This window comes from Pseudophryne corroboree, chromosome 5 (assembly GCF_028390025.1).
Source record: "Pseudophryne corroboree isolate aPseCor3 chromosome 5, aPseCor3.hap2, whole genome shotgun sequence".
NCBI classification, from domain to species: domain Eukaryota; kingdom Metazoa; phylum Chordata; class Amphibia; order Anura; family Myobatrachidae; genus Pseudophryne; species Pseudophryne corroboree.
In genome coordinates, this window is record NC_086448.1 from 553,691,719 (window position 1) to 553,717,730 (window position 26,012).

General features: G+C 44.0%; 1 protein-coding gene across 2 annotated transcripts in view; it reads left to right on the top strand.

The window, feature by feature from the left end:
* CDKAL1 (CDK5 regulatory subunit associated protein 1 like 1) overlaps nt 1–26,012 on the top strand; it is a 1,663,077-nt gene that overhangs the window by 1,340,893 nt on the left and 296,172 nt on the right. For both annotated transcript variants that reach the window (XM_063923244.1, XM_063923245.1), the window contains exon 13: nt 10,228–10,290. In XM_063923244.1, coding sequence (XP_063779314.1) covers nt 10,228–10,290 — 63 coding nt within the window. The remainder of the gene's footprint in view (nt 1–10,227; nt 10,291–26,012) is intronic.

Here is a 26,012-nt window from a genome sequence, read left to right on the forward strand (position 1 = left end):
ACACATACATGTCTTACACACACAGACACACACACCTTCCACATACACTGTCACACTCAAACACACACTTACATGTCATATACACACATATGCCAAACTCATACACACGTACATGTCACACACCAGCCACCAGACCTCACCACAATGGCTGCGTCTCTGTTGCTAGGCTGCTTTTACTACATTCTGCAGCACGGACCGCAGCAGTTGGCGCATGCCCCCTCCAGGCAGCCCCAGCCCCTGCGGGAGTAAACGCCAATCAGAGGCATCTAGGTGCGACCTGGGAGTAAATTCCCGGGTCGCACCATTCACACTTAATCCGGATTGTTTACCCGGGACGAAAGACCCGGTAAAAACCCAGGTTAATTGCAAGGTTGTCGACCCAGGAACATGTTCCCGGGTTGGTGCCTTTCAGACATATCAAAATCCCAGGACTATGCGCATTCATGTGCAAAAACACGGGATTTTGGAGGATGTCTGAAAGGGGTATAAGTATTCCTTTCCAGACATCAATATGAGCAATTAATTATTAGTACACTGGCCATTCAAAATAAGGGTACTGCTGAATATATTATCAGTGTAGATAAATATAATTACTTTTTCAAATAATTGTTCTGAGGAGTAGCTCATTGAGGTCATGTTTGACCATTTTTTAACATGCCTAATAAAGATTACATTTAAGAAATATATATATATTTTTTGGCCAAAGAGGTTTTTTTTCTTCTTTTTTGTTTTGTTTTTGTTTTACTCCTGCACACTGCAGGAACCCCCTGGTTATGTACAGGTTTTTTTTGTTAAACCTTGGGAGCACCAACAGCATTTGTAATATATGAAAAAATAAACTGTAGAGTTTTCTTCATCTAAATTGTTATTGTTGGTTACATGTATAAATACATATACTGTACACTGCACATATAATACGGTGCAAGATCCTCCCTTTTCTTGAGGAAACCCTACTTCTGCAAGGGTGTGTTATGTTAGATAGACTAGACTTAGGTCAACCACTATTGGTCGACAGTAAGTAGGTCGACATGGTTTCTAGGTCGACAGGGACTCTAGGTCGACATGTACTAAAGGATATATTTGGTAACTAATGCAGAGGGCTGACCACTGTTTCTAGCTAAAGGATATATTTGGTAAATTGTTAAGTGGATTAATATCTGTAGTCAGCAAAAACTTTGTGATTGACTGGGTTTAGTGATCTCACATTTGGTAGTGATTAACACCTTTTGGAGGAGGGTTGCTGTGTGGGGGAGGGGGTTGTAATCACAAAGAGCTTGTGTTTGTAGACTTACTTAACCAGTACAGCATAGGACGCCAGGCCTATTAGGACGCTGCAGTGGCTAGTATATGAAGTGGCTAGTTATTAAGTGGCAGCTAATATCAATAGCAGTGTTATACCTGTGTTAAACCGAAGGAAAACAGAAGGCAAACAAACTAATAAGATAACAAACGACTGCATTACAACCTAAATACTCTGGAACTTTATGTGGCCTCTCCTCGCCTCAAACATGAGAACACCAAGACCAGGCTTACCACCTCTCTGGCTGAGAACATCAAGTCTGCCCCTGGGCCTAACCATCAAGATGAACAGGGAACTGTGGGGGAAGAGGACCAGGATCAGCAGGGACATCACCATTGCGTCTGAGTATGCCCCCCACATTCTCCTTCCCACCCGTACTAAGATCTGATCAAAATGTTATCCCACTCCTACTTCTGCCACTAGTTACCTGCTATTGTGTTTTTGTTTTGTTTTTTTTTGTTTTTTTCTTTCCTCTTCATTGCTCGCTTCCACCCCACCATGTGTTTTCCTGTAATGTTTACCTCCACTGATTGCACACCTTTCCATTGTGCCCTACATGCAGGGTACATCATACTACTACATAAGCATCAGTTTTCCAATATATGAACTTGGCCCTTGTATGGCTCACCTCCCACAGTGTAACCTTCAAAGTGCGCCCAACATGGCTGCCCCATATGGTACACTTGTGGATGGGATGAAAAATACATCGACCTTGTGGTTTTGTTGGAACCCTACTCTAAACTGTAGGACTCTGAAATCACCCCCATTTTGTGTCATCTCTTCTAGGGGTAGACTATTCCACCCTGGGTAATCCTACGCGGAGCGCCCAAGATGGCTGCTGCACTTGGTACCTGTGAGGGTGGAATACACAACCCTTGGAAGTTATTACCCAAAATACCTGCACCAATCCTGCGTTATGCTTTCTGTGGGCTTAAGGTTTTTCTTTTATGTCTGTGTTGCTTGTCTATTGTTGTATTACTCAAATCCTCTGTATCATGTGTATTGTTTTTGATGTCTGTAAAGCGCCTTGAGTCCTGTTGGAGAAAGAGCGCTATATAAATAAAATTATTATTATTATTATTATCAACATGAGTTTGTTTTATTTTTTTGGTGTCGTTTTCTTCGTAGAGTGACCGGGAACCCCAATTAATGCACCGTGTCCCCTCGCATGGCTCGCTTCACTCACCATGCTTCGGGCAAGATACCTCGCTCCGCTACCACTGCGCTCGGCACAGTTACCGTTCCCAATTGTAGTCCACGTGGATCGTAAAGTATGAAAAAGTTAAAAAAATGAAAAAATTTGAAAAACTCATGTCGACCTTTTGTCATGTCGACCTAAAGTCCCTGTTGACCTAGAATCCATGTCGACCTACTTACTGTCGACCAATAGTGGTCGACCTAAGTCTAGAGACCGGATCCCTTCTGCAAGGCCTATTATTTCAGCACCACTCCATCCCTTTCAGACTACCTGTAACATTGACACACTTAAACTTCTCTGAACCCATGGGAATGTCGCTGCCTCTCCCAGCCCAGTATAATTTCCTGATCCCTACCAAGGCCAGTACAATATACTGATACTGTACTGCCATAACCCCAGACCACTGTAATAGCACCTCACCTACCCTGCCCAGTGTAATGTCAGCACCCCTCCAACCCACTGTTCCATCCTGACCAATTCACACACTAAACACATTTATTAAAAATACGTGAAGGGACCTCTCGGACTAGAAATAATTCTTACGGTAGTGAGCAGGACTCTGTGTTTGTGGGATCACTGGAAATTACCCCAGCATTCTGATGGGCAGTCCAAATCGCTGTGGTAAACTATAAGAAGAATCTTGGTATGCACCATTTTTCCTTGGTTTGTTTCTTCTTCTGACTACAATCAATTATTTATACTTCTGCATACGTAGGTTACCATGAAACTAGGTTATAATCTTCTCTAGTAAAATCACCCACTCCTCCTGACATGCTGGAAGCCTGTGTCTGTATAACTGCCAGCCATATTTTGCAACCTACAGAGAGATTTTTAAAAAGGAGATAATGATGTGTAGAAGGATAGTCCGCTAAGAATACAGAAATAAAATTGTTGGAATGCTTATTTAATTTGTCTAGTGATTTGTTAATATTTATCGCTGAATAGAGTCAAGCAAAGGGATGTTTTCTTGTGTTGTTTCTCTTGTGTACTGTAAGTTCTAAAATTTAATAAAGAATGGATTTATCCAAAACTAGACAATGCGTTGCCTGAAAATTAGGAGTGCCTGTAGAGACTTTCACCTCTCAGTCTGAGCATTATGTGAAATACAAATTAAAAAGACTATTCTCTCATCTCTATTCATGGTTGAAGTGTGAAGCGTTGCATTGTATCCTAAAAAATGATGAAGGTCATTTTGTACGTTAAACAGTTCGTTCTTTCTTTCTCTACAGTAATATGTAGATTGATTACACTACAATCTAGGGGCAAATTGCAGTTTATACACACGATGTGTGACTTGATAATTATAATAATATTGTTCATATTATAGGACGTAGGTGCTTATTTATCAATCTATGGAAATAGGGTTTCTTTTTATAGCTTATAGAAAACTACACCCATGAGTGGGAATAGTCCCTGCTCGTCGGCATTAGGAGGGGGTGGGATGTAGGTGCCGGTAATGTGATAGGAGATCGTCGGTCACATAACTAAAACCCCCGGGAACTAACATTAGTTCCCTCAAACTCCCAAAAGCTTTCAGTTTTCAGAGTTGAATGAATTTGCGGTATAGCCCCTCACTATTGTATGGAAATGGCATGCCACGTCGCAACTGCATAGTAAGCCGAAGCAGGTATGATATTTCCTGTGTATGATAATAGTAATAATAATAATAATAATAATAATAATAATAACAAACAGCCCTGTTACTTCATTTCTACTAAAGTAAGTGAAAAAACAACCTTTTTACCTGCGGTAAGTAAGGATGAATATACCCCTTATTAGTCTGCTGACTTACTTGACAATACATTTGTTTTCAAGTAATGGTTTATTCACTAGCAGTAATTTCTTATAAATCTGTTGTTTTAAATAACGCAATATTAGAATCTGTTGTCTGTCATAAGCATCTCATCAAAATATAGCAAGATTTAAGTTTTGTGAAATAAGAAGTTCTAGCAACACACAACTTTTTTCTTTTCTGCAGAATAGCCATTCCGCTCTGTATGTGATGTGGTTGAGCTGGAACACTGGTTGTTTTATTTGTCATATGCTAAAGCCCTTAATCCTGTGAAATGAGGATGTCTTCGCAGGATTGATTGCTTCTGCATGTTTATCAAACCCCAGTCCCAGTGATGGCTTTCACAGACAGTAACCATTCCAGGAAGATACCTAGGGAAGCCTGGTCAGTGGCGGTACAAGTTCCTCTGGTTTCCTCCTATGACGAATGCCATTTCAAGATGGCATTCGCCACGAGTGTCCTCAAAAAAGAAATTCCATCACTATACAAGAGTTTTTTTCCATTTTTGTTTATATTTTTTATTGCAAGCGGTATCCAAGTTGGGTTTCCAGTTTTAGTGTGTATGTGGCAGCGAGTAACCTGGCTTTTGCATGCGCTGATGGAAAACTAACTGGCCTAGCAAGCCATAGGACTAATCTTTTTATTGTCATCCAGTGTCACCGTGAGGCTGAAAATATTTTTTTCTATGATTGTTATGAGCAGCAATAGAAATGCTTTTGAAGGGGTCTTAATAAATAGATCTGGCCTTAAGACCAAATTGTTATTCATCTCAACCACCAATTAGCACAGAAGCATATGTCATGTAACATAGTTTAAAATCGAATTAGTACTCAAGTTCCTTATATTATTTACTACTATAAATTACAGGTTAGAGGTCACTAGTGTAGTACTTATATACCGGGATATACTTTATTTAGGAAGGACAGAATTGGAAAAATCGGAGGAGGGGTAGCAATGTATGTAAAAAATGCCATAAATACTACATTAATACAAAGTATTGAAGAAAAAACTGAGGCCCTTTGGGTGACCATAGAAACAGGGGAAAAGTTGATTATTCGTATTGGCGTGATATACAGGCCACCAGGTCAGGAAGAGGAACTTGACAAGAACCTATTGCAGGACATAACTAAAATGGCATTAAAAGGAGAGGTAATAATCATGGGAGACTTTAATCTTCCTGATGTAAACTGGGAGGTGTCTGTTGCTAGTTCCACTAGAAGTAGGAACATTTTAAATTCCCTTCAGGGAGCATCCCTCAACCAATTGGTGAGGGAGCCCACTCGGAAAGACGCAATATTAGACTTAATACTTACAAATGGAGACAGATTATCGGACGTAAAAGTGGGTGAAAACCTGGGATCCAGTGATCATCAAGCAGTATGGTTCAGCATTAAGACAGAGACTGACTCGTCCCATACACAAACAAAGGTGTTGGATTTTAGGAAGGCTGATTTTGTAGGGATGGGAAAATGTGTAAGCGATTCTTTGGCAGAGTGGAGGAACTTGGAAACAGTGCAGGAGAGGTGGGAAACATTAAAATGTGCAATATTGAAGGCAACAGACCTTTGTATCAAAACTGTTAGGAAAAACACAAGGAAAAGGAAGCCAGTGTGGTTTGCAAAAGAAGTAGCAAATATTGTGAGAGCAAAAAAGATGGCTTTTAGAAAATATAAGCAGACACAAAATAATGAAGACAAAAAGATATATCTTGTTAGACAGAAGGAGACAAAGAAGGTAATCAGATGTGCAAAGGCACAAGCTGAGGAGAAAATGGCAATTATACTCTGGTATATTTGAATGGTATTATTTCTCCAGTGTATACCAGGTTGTTCAAATAATAATCTGTTATATGTCCACTTAAAAGTGAATGATTTTCCAATATGATGTCAGGGAAAGTTAAAAAGACACGCTTTATTTTTAAAAAATCCACCATTAAAAATCCACCATTAAAAATCAATCCGTACTTTCATTATCCAGTACATGAATATATATCTTCTTTCTCGTACACAGCAGCAATCAGAAACATTGGGTTTGGCAGTTAAGTTCTGGGATGGATGGATATTCCCAGGTGGGAGCTCACCAAATCCGCTGGACGCCGATGTCTAATGCGGGGGCTTTCTATTCGGGAATTGCGTTACCCGTGAATCGTAACCGTAAATGCCATCGACAGTATGTGGGAAGAACAAGTCGCCCGTTTAAAATCAGAATGGGCGAGCATCTTAAAAATATTAAAAAGGGTGTAGAGAATCATTGTTTTTCTGCACACTGTAAGGAAGTGCATAATTGTTCCACTGACAGCATTGAGAGTTTTAAAATTATTGATCAAGTAAAAGGTAACTGGAGAAGAAATGATGTAGCGACGGCATTAGCTAAAAAAGAAATGTGGTGGATACACGAGCTCAAAACACTTCAGCCGAGAGGTTTGAACGGTAGTTTTGAGCTGAAGTGGTTTTTAAATTAAAAATCAATGACCAATAAGCTTAGAAATGATTCTGTTCGTAAGAACATTTATGTGTTTCCATGTGTAATCCTTGATGTAAAAGATACCTTTTTTAAATTAGTGTTGTTTTATGAAGCTAATGTTTATTAATTATTGTTGTTTTATGAAATATTTATCTATATTCTATAAAGTATATGTAACTTTACGAGAACCCCGGCTGATGGATGGATATACCCAGGAATCAGTTTAATATATATTACACAGGTAGTATAAAGAGAGTGACCAGACCATGACCACCTGTGCCTTGAGAAAGACCCAATTAAGGGGAGAAACGCGTTGGCTGCAGCAGGCGGACGTGGTCACTATCCGGGAGACAGCAGAAAGCATTCCGTAACGGGAGGAGAGCAGAGCGGTCGAAGGCGCGTGCAGCGCCGGGAGGTTCACAGCCGGAGGACAGCCAGCGGAGGGAACGGTTACGATTCACGGGTAACGCAATTCCCGAATAGAAAGCCCCCGCATTAGACATCGGCGTCCAGCGGATTTGGTGAGCTCCCACCTGGGAATATCCATCCATCCCAGAACTTAACTGCCAAACCCAATGTTTCTGATTGCTGCTGTGTACGAGAAAGAAGATATATATTCATGTACTGGATAATGAAAGTACGGATTGATTTTTAATGGTGGATTTTTAATGGTGGATTTTTTAAAAATAAAGCGTGTCTTTTTAACTTTCCCTGACATCATATTGGAAAATCATTCACTTTTAAGTGGACATATAACAGATTATTATTTGAACAACCTGGTATACACTGGAGAAATAATACCATTCAAATATACCAGAGTATAATTGCCCTTTTTTTTTTGGATCAGATATATGAATAATTTATATTGATTTCGAAATCCTGGTATCCTTTAGAGACTGGTTTTTAAGAACAGCGCTGTGAAAGTCTTTTTTTGTTCTGGTGTAAGATACAAGTTTTTGCTTAAGCAGTTCTGAGGCTGATCTGCTACATAAAAAGAAACACAGCTGCAAGTTAAAGGGAGCGCTTTGAAAGGGGACTGACACACATTTGTGTTTTGAATCTTGAGGAGAAAATGGCCCAGTCAGTGGGTAAAGGAGGCAAAACTTTTTTTTAGGTATATAAGCGAAAGGAGAAAAACAAAAGGCGGAATTATAAAACTAAAGACGGACACTGGGAGTCTTGGTGAAGGAGACAATTTAATAGCAGATCATCTTAATGATTATTTTTGCTCAGTATTTACTACTGAAAGAGAGGGGAAGGGGGCCACAGTTAAGTTGCAGGGATATTCAGGAAAATGAAACAAGTACATTTACAGAGGAGAAGGTCCTAACAGAACTCTCAAAGCTGAAAGTGGACAAATCTATGGGGCCAGATGGGATACATCCAAGGATACTAAAAGAACTTAAAGAGGTGCTGGTAGCACCATTGACAGAATTATTCAACCAGTCATTAGCTACAGGAGTAATTCCAGAGGACTGGAAAAGAGCAAACGTAGTCCCACTGCACAAAAGTGGAAGCAAGGAAGAGGCAAACAACTACAGACCAGTGAGTCTTACATCAGTAGTAGGGAAATTGATGGAAACACTCTTAAAAGAAAGAGTTGTAGATTATCTCAAATCCGGCAATTTACTGGATCCCAAACAGCATGGATTCACTGGGGGGAGATCATGTCAAACAAATCTTATTGACTTTTTTGATTGTGTGACTAAAGTGATGGATAAAGGTGGAGCCATGGATATAGCTTATCTAGACTTTAGTAAGGCTTTTGACACAGTTCCACATCGCAGACTGCTAAATAAACTTGAAAGTTTGGGATTGGATATTAGGATTATTGAATGGATAAGATCTTGGTTGAAGGATAGAAAACAGAGAGTTGTGGTAAATGGAGTGCATTCACAGGAGGGAAATGTTACCAGTGGAGTACCCCAGGGATCTGTACTTGGACCAGTGCTTTTTAATATCTTTATTGGTGACATTGCAAATGGCATTAAAGGGAAAGTATGCCTTTTTGCAGATGACACAAAGGTATGCAACAGGGTAGACACACCAGGTGGGGTAAAACAAATGATTGAGGATCTAGGTAGACTAGAGGAATGGTCAAGAGTCTGGCAATTACAGTTTAATGCCAAAAAATGCAAAATCATGCACTTGGGTCTCAAAAATCCTAAAGCTAAATACAGTATTAATGGCACTATACTGGAAACTACTGAGGAGGAAAGGGATCTAGGAGTCACTATTTCAGATGACTTAAAGGCAGGTAAGCAATGTAACAAGGCAATGAGGAAGGCTAGTCAGATGCTTGGCTGCATTGGGAGAGGAATCAGCAGCAGAAAGAAAGAAGTAATAATGCCACTGTATAGGTCATTGGTACGGCCTCATCTTGAATACTGTATTCAGTTCTGGAGGCCATATCTTCAAAAGGATATTAATACATTAGAAACTGTACAAAGGAGGGCAACTAAAATGGTGCATGGCCTACATCACAAAACATACCCAGAAAGACTAAGAAATCTCAATATGTATAGTTTGGAGCAGAGAAGGGAAAGGGGGGACATGATAGAAACCTTCAAATATATCAAGGGTCTTTACAAAGTCCAGGAGGGAAACATTCTCCAAATGAAAAGAAGCAATAGGACACGAGGACATGCACTGAGACTGGAGGGGGGGAGGTTCAGGGGAAATTTGCGGAAAAATTATTTCACAGAAAGGGTAGTGGACAAGTGGAATAGCCTCCCATCAGAGGTGGTAGAGGCTAAGACAGTAGAGCAATTTAAACATGCATGGGATAGACATAAGGATATCCTTACAAAGAAATAAGGATTAAATAAGGTTAGAGATAAAAATAATATAAAAAAAAAAGGGGCAGACTAGATGGGCCAAGTGGTTCTTATCTGCCGACAAATTCTATGTTTCTATGTTACTTTGAAGCCAAACAAAAATTTAATTTTAAATATATTACCTACCTTTGTTGCCCCTAAAATCTCATGTCTGTGGGAGCTTGTGTCCGTTTACCTGATGGGGTCCTGGACAGCACATGATGTGTGCCCATGTTTTGTGTTGTGATATGCTGAACAGAGAGACGTTACAGGTACTTCCCATGTAAAAGAGTACAGTACATAGCCTGTCAGATCTAATAATGCTTTCTAACAGATGATACAGCATTGAGTAAACAGAACATTAAAGAGACTGTGATACAAACTTTGTACTTCTGATTAGATCATACAGCAAGCAATTCTACTTTCAAAACAGACTTACTGTAATTATTCATGCACTTTTATTATATGAAGCAGTTTTAATCCATTAACTCCCTTGTCCATTTCAGTAGAAAAATATTTTACTTCTGCAGAACAAAACGTTTTAGTAAAAACATAGGCTCCATATTTGTTTTACTTACTGACAAGAAAACTCTTATAATGTTTTGTGATCATTTTGTTTCAAGCATGTTGAAGATGACATTTTTTTATTTGTTTACAGAAAAAACAACGAACAAAAGAACTGTCCCAACTTTTTCATTCATACAACCCATACGACCACAAGGTAAGATGTAATGTTCATCAAAGGCAAGTCACATCATCACTCTTATTGTGTTTGCTCAATGCTTTACTTGGGAGGAGTGTTTTTTTTAATGCTGATATATCCCTTTAATCATGATAGCGGTCAGTAGCTTATTCAAAGGTACTGTTACGTCCTTTGTTGAGAATTTTAGGTCTTTGAACTCAGACTCAAAATTTATTTTTTTCTGCTGGAAAAAACATGTTATTCATTTCTAGTACTTTGCACTGCTTTTCTGTTTTAGCCTGTCTAGTACGCCTAAAGGCCCGTACACACTAGGCAATATTGTCAACAACATTGCTCATTTTTTACCCCCCCTCTACTATCGTCCAAAAGCTGCATGTACGGCTGGGAGGGGAAATACTTGGCGATATCAGTCCTGGAGCAAATAGCCTACTGTGTATCGCCCATTGCACGGTATGCTCCTAACTGGAGCTTAGAGACCTCACAGTCTAATATATTGATAATATCAGTATGCTGTTTAGTTCTTATCATCATGTATTTTTTTTACTATTAATTTATATAAAAGTCTCCTGAAATAAAGAAATGTGCTTATTTTGCTAATAGATGGAAAGCCAATGTTAATTTAAAATGCATCATTTGGCATCTCAGGCCAATAAAGTACAATTACATTATCAATCATTCTTTGTACATTTAAATTTAGGATATACTGCATTTTTCCCCCATTATATTAATGACCTGTATAAGGTCTTATGGAAGTGTATGTGGTAAGTGCCATCTTTGTGATGACAGCTATATAATTCCCACCCAGCCTCTACAGCTATACCCCATCTCTGCCAGCATTAGAATAATGTGTGTTTTTATTTGTCCCAACTGCAGAATAGTGTGTACTTCCTTTATGTACTGTAAACTCTAGAGATGAGCGCCTGAAATTTTTCGGGTTTTGTGTTTTGGTTTTGGGTTCGGTTCCGCGGCCGTGTTTTGGGTTCGAACGCGTTTTGGCAAAACCTCACCGAATTATTTTTGTCGGATTCGGGTGTGTTTTGGATTCGGGTGTTTTTTTCCAAAAACACTAAAAAACAGCTTAAATCATAGAATTTGGGGGTCATTTTGACCCCAAAGTATTATTAACCTCAAAAACCATAATTTACACTCATTTTCAGTCTATTCTGAATACCTCACACCTCACAATATTATTTTTAGTCCTAAAATTTGCACCGAGGTCGCTGTGTGAGTAAGATAAGCGACCCTAGTGGCCGACACAAACACCGGGCCCATCTAGGAGTGGCACTGCAGTGTCACGCAGGATGTCCCTTCCAAAAAACCCTCCCCAAACAGCACATGACGCAAAGAAAAAAAGAGGCGCAATGAGGTAGCTGTGTGAGTAAGATTAGCGACCCTAGTGGCCGACACAAACACCGGGCCCATCTAGGAGTGGCACTGCAGTGTCACGCAGGATGGCCCTTCCAAAAAACCCTCCCCAAACAGCACATGACGCAAAGAAAAAAAGAGGCGCAATGAGGTAGCTGACTGTGTGAGTAAGATTAGCGACCCTAGTGGCCGACACAAACACCGGGCCCATCTAGGAGTGGCACTGCAGTGTCACGCAGGATGGCCCTTCCAAAAAACCCTCCCCAAACAGCACATGACGCAAAGAAAAAAAGAGGCGCAATGAGGTAGCTGACTGTGTGAGTAAGATTAGCGACCCTAGTGGCCGACACAAACACCGGGCCCATCTAGGAGTGGCACTGCAGTGTCACGCAGGATGTCCCTTCCAAAAAACCCTCCCCAAACAGCACATGACGCAAAGAAAAAAAGAGGCGCAATGAGGTAGCTGTGTGAGTAAGATTAGCGACCCTAGTGGCCGACACAAACACCGGGCCCATCTAGGAGTGGCACTGCAGTGTCACGCAGGATGTCCCTTCCAAAAAACCCTCCCCAAACAGCACATGACGCAAAGAAAAAAAGAGGCGCAATGAGGTAGCTGTGTGAGTAAGATTAGCGACCCTAGTGGCCGACACAAACACCGGGCACATCTAGGAGTGGCACTGCAGTGTCACGCAGGATGTCCCTTCCAAAAAACCCTCCCCAAACAGCACATGACGCAAAGAAAAAAAGAGGCGCAATGAGGTAGCTGTGTGAGTAAGATTAGCGACCCTAGTGGCCGACACAAACACCGGGCCCATCTAGGAGTGGCACTGCAGTGTCACGCAGGATGTCCCTTCCAAAAAACCCTCCCCAAACAGCACATGACGCAAAGAAAAAAAGAGGCGCAATGAGGTAGCTGACTGTGTGAGTAAGATTAGCGACCCTAGTGGCCGACACAAACACCGGGCCCATCTAGGAGTGGCACTGCAGTGTCACGCAGGATGTCCCTTCCAAAAATCCCTCCCCAATCAGCACATGATGCAAAGAAAAAGAAAAGAAAAAAGAGGTGCAAGATGGAATTGTCCTTGGGCCCTCCCACCCACCCTTATGTTGTATAAACAAAACAGGACATGCACACTTTAACCAACCCATCATTTCAGTGACAGGGTCTGCCACACGACTGTGACTGATATGACGGGTTGGTTTGGACCCCCCCCAAAAAAGAAGCAATTAATCTCTCCTTGCACAAACTGGCTCTACAGAGGCAAGATGTCCACCTCATCATCACCCTCCGATATATCACCGTGTACATCCCCCTCCTCACAGATTATCAATTCGTCCCCACTGGAATCCACCATCTCAGCTCCCTGTGTACTTTGTGGAGGCAATTGCTGCTGGTCAATGTCTCCGCGGAGGAATTGATTATAATTCATTTTAATGAACATCATCTTCTCCACATTTTCTGGATGTAACCTCGTACGCCGATTGCTGACAAGGTGAGCGGCGGCACTAAACACTCTTTCGGAGTACACACTTGTGGGAGGGCAACTTAGGTAGAATAAAGCCAGTTTGTGCAAGGGCCTCCAAATTGCCTCTTTTTCCTGCCAGTATAAGTACGGACTGTGTGACGTGCCTACTTGGATGCGGTCACTCATATAATCCTCCACCATTCTATCAATGTTGAGAGAATCATATGCAGTGACAGTAGACGACATGTCCGTAATCGTTGTCAGGTCCTTCAGTCCGGACCAGATGTCAGCATCAGCAGTCGCTCCAGACTGCCCTGCATCACCGCCAGCGGGTGGGCTCGGAATTCTGAGCCTTTTCCTCGCACCCCCAGTTGCGGGAGAATGTGAAGGAGGAGATGTTTACAGGTCGCGTTCCGCTTGACTTGACAATTTTGTCACCAGCAGGTCTTTCAACCCCAGCAGACCTGTGTCTGCCGGAAAGAGAGATCCAAGGTAGGCTTTAAATCTAGGATCGAGCACGGTGGCCAAAATGTAGTGCTCTGATTTCAACAGATTGACCACCCGTGAATCCTTGTTAAGCGAATTAAGGGCTGCATCCACAAGTCCCACATGCCTAGCGGAATCGCTCCCTTTTAGCTCCTTCTTCAATGCCTCCAGCTTCTTCTGCAAAAGCCTGATGAGGGGAATGACCTGACTCAGGCTGGCAGTGTCTGAACTGACTTCACGTGTGGCAAGTTCAAAGGGCATCAGAACCTTGCACAACGTTGAAATCATTCTCCACTGCACTTGAGACAGGTGCATTCCATCTCCTATATCGTGCTCAATTGTATAGGCTTGAATGGCCTTTTGCTGCTCCTCCAACCTCTGAAGCATATAGAGGGTTGAATTCCACCTCGTTACCACTTCTTGCTTCAGATGATGGCAGGGCAGGTTCAGTAGTTTTTGGTGGTGCTCCAGTCTTCTGTACGTGGTGCCTGTACGCCGAAAGTGGCCCGCAATTTTTCTGGCCACCGACAGCATCTCTTGCACGCCCCTGTCGTTTTTTAAAAAATTCTGCACCACCAAATTCAAGGTATGTGCAAAACATGGGACGTGCTGGAATTTGCCCATATTTAATGCACACACAATATTGCTGGCGTTGTCCGATGCCACAAATCCACAGGAGAGTCCAATTGGGGTAAGCCATTCCGCGATGATCTTCCTCAGTTGCCGTAAGAGGTTTTCAGCTGTGTGCGTATTCTGGAAAGCGGTGATACAAAGCGTAGCCTGCCTAGGAAAGAGTTGGCGTTTGCGAGATGCTGCTACTGGTGCCGCCGCTGCTGTTCTTGCGGCGGGAGTCCATACATCTACCCAGTGGGCTGTCACAGTCATATAGTCCTGACCCTGCCCTGCTCCACTTGTCCACATGTCCGTGGTTAAGTGGACATTGGGTACAACTGCATTTTTTAGGAGACTGGTGAGTCTTTTTCTGACGTCCGTGTACATTCTCGGTATCGCCTGCCTAGAGAAGTGGAACCTAGATGGTATTTGGTAACGGGGGCACACTGCCTCAATAAATTGTCTAGTTCCCTGTGAACTAACGGCGGATACCGGACGCACGTCTAACACCAACATAGTTGTCAAGGACTCAGTTATCCACTTTGCAGTAGGATGACTGCTGTGATATTTCATCTTCCTCGCAAAGGACTGTTGAACAGTCAATTGCTTACTGGAAGTAGTACAAGTGGGCTTACGACTTCCCCTCTGGGATGACCATCGACTCCCAGCGGCAACAACAGCAGCGCCAGCAGCAGTAGGCGTTACACGCAAGGATGCATCGGAGGAATCCCAGGCAGGAGAGGACTCGTCAGACTTGCCAGTGACATGGCCTGCAGGACTATTGGCATTCCTGGGGAAGGAGGAAATTGACACTGAGGGAGTTGGTGGGGTGGTTTGCGTGAGCTTGGTTACAAGAGGAAGGGATTTACTGGTCAGTGGACTGCTTCCGCTGTCACCCAAAGTTTTTGAACTTGTCACTGACTTATTATGAATGCGCTGCAGGTGACGTATAAGGGAGGATGTTCCGAGGTGGTTAACGTCCTTACCCCTACTTATTACAGCTTGACAAAGGGAACACACGGCTTGACACCTGTTGTCCGCATTTCTGGTGAAATACCTCCACACCGAAGAGCTGATTTTTTTGGTATTTTCACCTGGCATGTCAACGGCCATATTCCTCCCACGGACAACAGGTGTCTCCCCGGGTGCCTGACTTAAACAAACCACCTCACCATCAGAATCCTCCTGGTCAATTTCCTCCCCAGCGCCAGCAACACCCATATCCTCCTCATCCTGGTGTACTTCAACACTGACATCTTCAATCTGACTATCAGGAACTGGACTGCGGGTGCTCCTTCCAGCACTTGCAGGGGGCGTGCAAATGGTGGAAGGCGCATGCTCTTCACGTCCAGTGTTGGGAAGGTCAGGCATCGCAACCGACACAATTGGACTCTCCTTGTGGATTTGGGATTTCAAAGAACGCACAGTTCTTTGCGGTGCTTTTGCCAGCTTGAGTCTTTTCAGTTTTCTAGCGAGAGGCTGAGTGCTTCCATCCTCATGTGAAGCTGAACCACTAGCCATGAACATAGGCCAGGGCCTCAGCCGTTCCTTGCCACTCCGTGTGGTAAATGGCATATTGGCAAGTTTACGCTTCTCCTCCGACAATTTTATTTTAGGTTTTGGAGTCCTTTTTTTACTGATATTTGGTGTTTTGGTTTTGACATGCTCTGTACTATGCCATTGGGCATCGGCCTTGGCAGACGACGTTGCTGGCATTTCATCGTCTCGGCCATGACTAGTGGCAGCAGCTTCAGCACGAGGTGGAAGTGGATCTTGATCTTTCCCTAATTTTGGAACCTCAACATTTTTGTTCTCCATATTTTAATAGGCACAACTAAAAGGCACCTCAGGTAAACAATGGAGATGGATGGATTGGATACTAGTATACAATTATGGACGGGCTGCCGAGTGCCGACACAGAGGTAGCCACAGCCGTGAACTACCGCACTGTACTGTGTCTGCTGCTAATATATAGACTGGTTGATAAAGAGATAGTATACTCGTAACTAGTATGTATGTATAAAGAAAGAAAAAAAAACCACGGTTAGGTGGTATATACAATTATGGACGGGCTGCCGAGTGCCGACACAGAGGTAGCCACAGCCGTGAACTACCGCACTGTACTGTGTCTGCTGCTAATATATAGACTGGTTGATAAAGAGATAGTATACTCGTAACTAGTATGTATGTATAAAGAAAGAAAAAAAAAACCACGGTTAGGTGGTATATACAATTATGGACGGGCTGCCGAGTGCCGACACAGAGGTAGCCACAGCCGTGAACTACCGCACTGTACTGTGTCTGCTGCTAATATATAGACTGGTTGATAAAGAGATAGTATACTCGTAACTAGTATGTATGTATAAAGAAAGAAAAAAAAACCACGGTTAGGTGGTATATACAATTATGGACGGGCTGCCGAGTGCCGACACAGAGGTAGCCACAGCCGTGAACTACCGCACTGTACTGTGTCTGCTGCTAATATATAGACTGGTTGTTAAAGAGATAGTATACTCGTAACTAGTATGTATGTATAAAGAAAGAAAAAAAAACCACGGTTAGGTGGTATATACAATTATGGACGGGCTGCCGAGTGCCGACACAGAGGTAGCCACAGCCATGAACTACCGCACTGTACTGTGTCTGCTGCTAATATATAGACTGGTTGATAAAGAGATAGTATACTCGTAACTAGTATGTATGTATAAAGAAAGAAAAAAAAACCACGGTTAGGTGGTATATACAATTATGGACGGGCTGCCGAGTGCCGACACAGAGGTAGCCACAGCCGTGAACTACCGCACTGTACTGTGTCTGCTGCTAATATATAGACTGGTTGATAAAGAGATAGTATACTCGTAACTAGTATGTATGTATAAAGAAAGAAAAAAAAACCACGGTTAGGTCACTGGTATATACAATTATGGACGGGCTGCCGAGTGCCGACACAGAGGTAGCCACAGCCGTGAACTACCGCACTGTACTGTGTCTGCTGCTAATATAGACTGGTTGATAAAGAGATAGTATACTACTAATATTATATACTGGTGGTCAGGTCACTGGTCACTAGTCACACTGGCAGTGGCACTCCTGCAGCAAAAGTGTGCACTGTTTAATTTTAATATAATATTATGTACTCCTGGCTCCTGCTATAACCTATAACTGGCACTGCAGTAGTGCTCCCCAGTCTCCCCCACAATTATAAGCTGTGTGAGCTGAGCAGTCAGACAGATATATAATATATATAGATGATGCAGCACACTGGCCTGAGCCTGAGCAGTGCACACAGATATGGTATGTATGTGACTGAGTCACTGTGTGCTGTGTATCGCTTTTTTCAGGCAGAGAACGGATTATAAATAAAAGTGGTGGTCACTGGTCACTATCAGCAAAACTCTGCACTGTACACTACTGAGTACTCCTAATGCTCCCCAAAATTAGTAAATCAAGTGTCTAAACGGAGAGGACGCCAGCCACGTCCTCTCCCTATCAATCTCAATGCACGTGTGAAAATGGCGGCGACGCGCGGCTCCTTATATAGAATCCGAGTCTCGCGAGAATCCGACAGCGTCATGATGACGTTCGGGCGCGCTCGGGTTAACCGAGCAAGGCGGGAAGATCCGAGTCGCTCGGACCCGTGAAAAAAAACATGAAGTTCTGGCGGGTTCGGATTCAGAGAAACCGAACCCGCTCATCTCTAGTAAACTCCCAAGCTCAGTTACCTTAGTAGATCTAGGGGATGTGTGATGAAGGGTCTTTTCAACTTCTGTGATGGATTAAAACTCCATTAGTGCTTAGGCCAGGCTTGGACACATGTTCAAAAATATAGCAAGTACTTGTGTACTTGAAGATTTTCGAGCCATACAAACATTATTAGGAATGGAGTTTTGTTATACATATTGGCACTGAACAGCATCATACCTTACAATGAATAGTTAATGATTGCTAAAACATATCTGATGAATGGTTCAAAAGACCAGCATATTTTTATATACTATACGCTATATCAGCTTGTACACAACACAAGCAGTAGGGAGGTATTCATTTAGCTGCAGCGTTTACTCTAATTGCCGGCAAAAAAGCCCTGTGGTGTGGGGAAAGGCTATTCAATTAAATAGCTTTTTCCTGCACCTAAAAATCGTGATTCAGGTGCGAAAACTCACTGATTCCTTGTGAACTGCGGAATAAAAAAAAAATTTCCAGCGTGCAAACCAGATTTTGCCTATTTTATGCAGACTTTACTGCGAGGTTCAGTCTGACTTCGGGTAGTCACACGCTGGGCATTAACTGCTAATTGGATTGCTCCAGCATGGCAATTAGTCGCAAGGTAAACCCTGCTGCTAATTGAATACCCACTACAATCAGGCTCTGTCTCATAGTAGATTACACCTTTATATGTCTTAAACCTTATCCTACTGGTTCTCAACAAGGAGCAGAGGGACTTTCTGCAGTCACCGTAGCACATTTGTTTGTTCCCTTGGCTACTGGAATTTGTCCTGTTCTGGATATGCCGTGGGTCCCACCCCATGTGTGTTTGTGCTTTATTACACACTACAGTGCCTAATAAGAAATATAGCAAATATCATGGTGATAAAATAAAAAATAAAAATATTATAAATTCAAATGAAAAAACAACTTGGAGCTACATGAGTCAACCTACCTCTTTGCTGGACTCCCCCCAGGCATCTCCTGCTGCATGGCGTATTGAGGCAAGATGTATGAGGACACATCTGTGTATGAAGTCCTCAGAGTTTCATTCCTCTCATGTTTGACCTACCGTTATATTCCATGTTTGCGTCCAGTTTATGAAATAAAATTGTGCATGTTCATTTTACTGTACATAGAGGTCTGTAGTAAAGACACAGGTAACTGACCTAGAGAGTGTTAAGGGTTGTTAGAGTGTATGCAGTTTATGATTATACTCTTCATTATTATTATTATTATTCAGTTGTTAATACTTTTACAAGGGAATTCAAGGTTTACATGTGTTTGTTGTATGTGGTTCTACAAAAAAATGCTGTAAAATATCTTTTAAGGGGTCATTTTACATTTCGATTAGTACTTTATGTTGGAGAGATGTGTGCTCCAGTGCTGTCTCCTTTCTCCGGTACTGTGGTGAAGCCGACCAGGCACCATTAGAAAGATGGCCACCAGAGTGTCACTGCGCATGTGCAACCTCGCTCATGTCACTATGTCGCAGTGCAGTGCCTAGCTCCTCAAAGGGTGTGAGCACCTGCTACTGGTGTTACTACTGTTAGATGGTGATACACCCCTACCTCCTGTACCACTGTTACTGCTGTTTCTACACTAGATATACATTTTCACAGTTCCACTGGTGCCTATTGTTAGCCTCCTAGGTTGTATACCAATAGGACATACTGTATCAGCACTTTATGCTTGGATTATTTATGCTATACCACCGTGCCATTCTAATATTTCTCTGACGTCCTAAGTGGATGCTGGGGACTCCGTCAGGACCATGGGGATTAGCGGCTCCGCAGGAGACAGGGCACAAAACTAAAGCTTTAGGATCAGGTGGTGTGTACTGGCTCCTCCCCCTATGACCCTCCTCCAAGCCTCAGTTAGGTTTTTGTGCCCGTCCGAGCAGGGTGCAATCTAGGTGGCTCTCTTAAGGAGCTGCTTAGAAAAAGTTTTTAGGTTTATTATTTTCAGTGAGTCCTGCTGGCAACAGGCTCACTGCATCGAGGGACTTAGGGGAGAGAAGTTCAACTCACCTGCGTGCAGGATGGATTGGCTTCTTAGGCTACTGGACACCATTAGCTCCAGAGGGAGTCGGAACACAGGTCTCACCCTGGGGTTCGTCCCGGAGCCGCGCCGCCGACCCCCCTTGCAGATGCTGAAGATTGAAGGTCCAGAAACCGGCGGCAGAAGGCTCTTCAGTCTTCTTGAAGGTAGCGCACAGCACTGCAGCTGTGCGCCATTGTTTGTCACACACTTCTCACCAACGGTCACGGAGGGTGCAGGGCGCTGCTGGGGGCGCCCTGGGCAGCAATGTAAATACCTTTTATGGCTAAAAAATACATCACATATAGCCCTTAAGGCTATATGGATGTATTTAACCCCTGCCAGATATTACAAACTACGGGAGAAAAGCCCGCCGGAATAGGGGGCGGGGCTTATTCTCCTCAGCACACAGCGCCATTTTCCTGCTCAGCTCCGCTGTGAGGAAGGCTCCCAGGACTCTCCCCTGCACTGCACTACAGAAACAGGGTAAAACAGAGAGGGGGGGCACTTTTTATGGCGATATTTTATATATTTAAGCTGCTATAAGGATACAACACTTATATAAGGTTGTTCCCATATATATTATAGCGCTTGGGTGTGTGCTGGCAAACTCTCCCTCTGTCTCCCCAAAGGGCTAGTGGGGTCCTGTCTTCGATAAGAGCATTCCCTGTGTGTCTGCTGTGTGTCGGTACGTGTGTGTCGACATGTATGAGGACGATGTTGGTGTGGAGGCAGAGCAATTGCCGGTAATGGTGATGTCACCCCCCAGGGAGTCGACACCGGAATGGATGGCTTTGTTTATGGAATTACGTGATAATGTCAGCACATTACAAAAATCAGTTGACGACATGAGACGGCCGGAAAACCAGTTGGTACCTGCCCAGGCGTCTCAGACACCGTCAGGGGCTGTAAAACGCCCTTTACCTCAGTCGGTCGACACAGACCCAGACACGGACACTGAATCTAGTGTCGACGGTGAAGAAACAAACGTATTTTCAAGTAGAGCCACACGTTATATGATCACGGCAATGAAGGAGGCTTTGCATATCTCTGATACTGCAAGTACCACAAAAAGGGGCATTATGTGGGGGGTGAAAAAACTACCTGTAGTTTTTCCTGAATCAGAGGAATTGAATGATGTATGTGATGAAGCGTGGGTTAACCCAGATAGAAAAGTGCTAATTTCAAAAAAGTTATTGGCATTATACCCTTTCCCGCCAGAGGTTAGGGCGCGCTGGGAAACACCCCCTAGGGTGGATAAGGCGCTCACACGCTTATCAAAACAAGTGGCGTTACCGTCTCCTGATACGGCCGCCCTCAAGGATCCAGCTGATAGGAGGCTGGAAACTACCCTAAAGAGTATATACACACATACTGGTGTTATACTGCGACCAGCCATCGCCTCAGCCTGGATGTGCAGTGCTGGGGTGGTCTGGTCGGATTCCCTGACTGAAAATATTGATACCCTGGATAGGGACAGTATTTTATTGACTATAGAGCAATTAAAGGATGCTTTTCTTTATATGCGAGATGCTTAGAGGGATATTTGCACTCTGGCATCGAGAGTAAGTGCGATGTCCATATCTGCCAGAAGAAGTTTATGGACACGACAGTGGTCAGGTGATGCGGATTCCAAATGACATATGGAAGTATTGCCGTATAAAGGGGAAGAATTATTTGGCGTAGGTCTATCGGATCTGGTGGCCACGGCAACTGCCGGAAAATCCACCTTTTTACCTCAGACCCCCTCCCAACAGAAAAAGACACCGTCTTTTCAGCCGCAGTCCTTTCGGTCCTATAAGAACAAGAGGGCAAAAGGACAGTCATATCTGCCCCGGGGCAGAGGAAGGGGTAAGAGAGGGCAGCAAGCAGCCCCTGCCCAGGAACAGAAGCCCTCCCAGGGTTCTGCAAAGCCCTCAGCATGACGCTGGGGCTGTACAAGCGGACTCAGGAGCGGTGGGGGGTCGACTCAGGAATTTCAGCGCACAGTGGGCTTGCTCACAGGTGGACCCTTGGATCCTGCAGGTAGTATCTCAGGGTTACAGGTTGGAATTCGAGAAGTCTCCCCCTCGCCGGTTCCTAAAGTCTGCTTTGCCAACGTCTCCCTCAGACAGGGCGACGGTATTGGAAGCCATTCACAAGCTGTTTTCTCAGCAGGTGATAGTCAAGGTACCCCTCCTACAACAGGGAAAGGGGTATTACTCCACGCTATTTGTGGTACCGAAGCCGGACGGCTCGGTAAGACCTATTCTAAATCTGAAATCTTTGAACCTGTACATACAAAAATTCAAGTTCAAGATGGAATCACTCAGAGCAGTGATAGCGAATCTGGAAGAAGGGGACTTTATGGTGTCCCTGGACATAAAGGATGCTTACCTGCATGTCCCAATTTGCCCTTCACATCAAGGGTACCTCAGGTTCGTGGTGCAAAACTGTCATTATCAGTTTCAGACGCTGCCGTTTGGATTGTCCACGGCACCTCGGGTCTTTACCAAGGTAATGGCCGAAATGATGATTCTTCTGCGAAGAAGAGGCGTATTAATTATCCCTTACTTGGACGATCTCCTGATAAGGGCAAGGTCCAGAGAACAGCTGGAGGACGGAGTAGCACTAACCCAAGTAGTGCTGCAACAACACGGGTGGATTCTGAATTTTCCAAAATCTCAGTTGACCCCGACAGCACGTCTGCTGTTCCTGGGAATGATTCTGGACACGGTTCAGAAAAAGGTGTTTCTTCCGGAGGAGAAAGCCAAGGAGTTATCCGAACTTGTCAGGAACCTCCTAAAACCAGGAAAAGTGTCTGTGCATCAATGCACAAGAGTCCTGGGAAAGATGGTGGCTTCTTACGAAGCAATTCCATTCGGCAGATTCCACGCACGAACTTTTCAGTGGGATCTGCTGGACAAATGGTCCGGATCGCATCTGCAGATGCATCAGCGGATAACCTTATCGCCACGGACAAGGGTGTCTCTTCTGTGGTGGTTGCAGAGTGCTCATCTGTTAGAGGGCCGCAGATTCGGCATACAGGACTGGGTCCTGGTGACCACGGATGCCAGTCTGAGAGGCTGGGGAGCGGTCACACAGGGAAGAAACTTCCAGGGAGTATGGTCAAGCCTGGAGATGTCTCTTCATATAAATATACTGGAGCTAAGAGCAATTTACAATGCTCTAAGCCTGGCAAACCCCTGCTTCAGGGTCAGCCGGTGTTGATCCAGTCGGACAACATCACGGCAGTCGCCCACGTAAACAGACAGGGCGGCACAAGAAGCAGGAGAGCAATGGCAGAAGCTGCAAGGATCCTTCGCTGGGCGGAAGATCATGTGATAGCACTGTCAGCAGTGTTCATTCCGGGAGTAGACAACTGGGAAGCAGACTTCCTCAGCAGACACGATCTACACCCGGGAGAGTGGGGACTTCATCCAGAAGTCTTCCACATGATTGTGAACCGTTGGGAAAAACCAAAGGTGGATATGATGGCGTCTCGCCTCAACAAAAAACTGGACAGGTATTGCGCCAGGTCAAGAGACCCTCAGGCAATAGCTGTGGACGCTCTGGTAACACCGTGGGTGTACCAGTCAGTGTATGTGTTTCCTCCTCTGCCTCTCATACCCAAAGTACTGAGAATTATACGGCAAAGGGGAGTAAGAACGATACTCGTGGCTCCGGATTGGCCAAGAAGAACTTGGTACCCGGAACTTCAGGAGATGCTCACGGAAAATCCGTGGCCTCTACCTCTAAGACGGGACCTGATTCAGCAGGGACCGTGTCTATTCCAAGACTTACCGCGGCTGCGTTTGACGGCATGGCGGTTGAACGCCGAATTCTAAAGGAAAAAGGCATTCCAGAAGAGGTCATTCCTACACTGGTTAAAGCCAGGAAGGAGGTGACTGCACAACATTATCACCGCATTTGGAGAAAATATGTTGCGTGGTGTGAGGCCAGGAAGGCCCCCACGGAGGAATTTCAACTGGGTCGATTCCTACATTTCCTGCAAACAGGATTGTCTATGGGCCTCAAATTGGGGTCCATTAAGGTTCAAATTTCGGCCCTGTCAATTTTCTTCCAGAAAGAATTGGCTTCAGTTCCTGAAGTCCAGACTTTTGTAAAAGGAGTACTACATATACAGCCCCCGGTTGTGCCCCCAGTGGCTCCGTGGGACCTGAATATAGTTTTGGATTTTCTCAAATCCCATTGGTATGAGCCACTCAAATCGGTGGATTTGAAATATCTTACATGGAAAGTAACCATGCTACTGGCCCTGGCTTCAGCCAGGAGAGTATCAGAATTGGCGGCTTTATCGTATAAGAGCCCATATCTGATTTTCCATTCGGACAGGGCAGAACTGCGGACGCGTCCTCAGTTTCTGCCTAAGGTGGTGTCAGCGTTTCACCTGAACCAGCCTATTGTGGTGCCTGCGGCTACTAGCGATTTGGAAGATTCCAAGTTGCTGGACGTTGTCAGGGCATTGAAAATATACATTTCAAGGACGGCTGGAGTCAGAAAATCTGACTCGCTGTTTATACTGTATGCACCCAACAAGCTGGGTGCTCCTGCTTCTAAGCAGACGATTGCTCGTTGGATTTGTAGCACAATTCAACTTGCACATTCTGTGGCAGGTCTGCCACAGCCTAAATCTGTCAAGGCCCATTCCACAAGGAAGGTGGGCTCATCCTGGGCGGCTGCCCGAGGGGTCTCGGCATTACAACTCTGCCGAGCAGCTACGTGGTCGGGGGAGAACACGTTTGTAAAATTCTACAAATTTGATACCCTGGCTAAAGAGGACCTGGAGTTCTCTCATTCGGTGCTGCAGAGTCATCCGCACTCTCCCGCCCGTTTGGGAGCTTTGGTATAATCCCCATGGTCCTGACGGAGTCCCCAGCATCCACTTAGGACGTCAGAGAAAATAAGATTTTACTTACCGATAAATCTATTTCTCGTAGTCCGTAGTGGATGCTGGGCGCCCATCCCAAGTGCGGATTGTCTGCAATACTTGTACATAGTTATTGTTACAAAAAAATCGGGTTGTTATTTGTTGTGAGCCGTCTGTTCAGAGGCTCCTACGTTTGTCATACTGTTAACTGGGTTTAGATCACAAGTTATACGGTGTGATTGGTGTGGCTGGTATGAGTCTTACCCGGGATTCAATATCCTTCCTTATTGTGTACGCTCGTCCGGGCACAGTATCCTAACTGAGGCTTGGAGGAGGGTCATAGGGGGAGGAGCCAGTACACACCACCTGATCCTAAAGCTTTAGTTTTGTGCCCTGTCTCCTGCGGAGCCGCTAATCCCCATGGTCCTGACGGAGTCCCCAGCATCCACTACGGACTACGAGAAATAGATTTATCGGTAAGTAAAATCTTATTTTCTTACTAGTATCCATTAAAAGTGCATCCACATACCAAACATTCGTCGAGAACGGCAAACAAGATGCATCAGCAATTACACTTTTTCCTTGGGAATGGATGAGCTACATGCTCATGAACACTGATTCGGCTAACACAAAATGCATGTCTCTGGGCGACTGGTGCTCTCTAAGGTTTCACTTAAACTTTATTGAAAATGAGTGCTAAAACTGTTATTAGTGCTTAAGAAACTGCCTTGGCTGATCAATCGCTGTATAAGGAGAAAGCTGCTAAGTGTTGGATACCTGTCTCTTCTCTGTATGCCCCTGTGCAGTACAATTCTTTATTCATAGCACAAGAAATTCCATTATTCCTTTATTACACTTTTAATGGAACGTGACCATTCGCCTCTCCTGCTGCCTCCTCTATTCATATCCTTTGTGGCATTTTATCAAAGTGTCCTCAAATGAATTTGGCTTTAGTTGTGAAGACTTACACGCTCCTTTACAAATGAGTCATTAGGCTATGTGGAATAGAATGTGGCTGCAGATATATCCCGTTTGATGTTTGTTTTAGAGCCTTTTAATAAATTATTATAAGTCATCTGGCTTGCTAGGGACTTTTTCAGCTGCCAAGAAGTATTTTCATGGCCTGTTATAACGTGCACATGGTGTTTGCCTCTGAACACTTGCAGGTGCCGTCAGAAATAACTGAGAGGTTAATT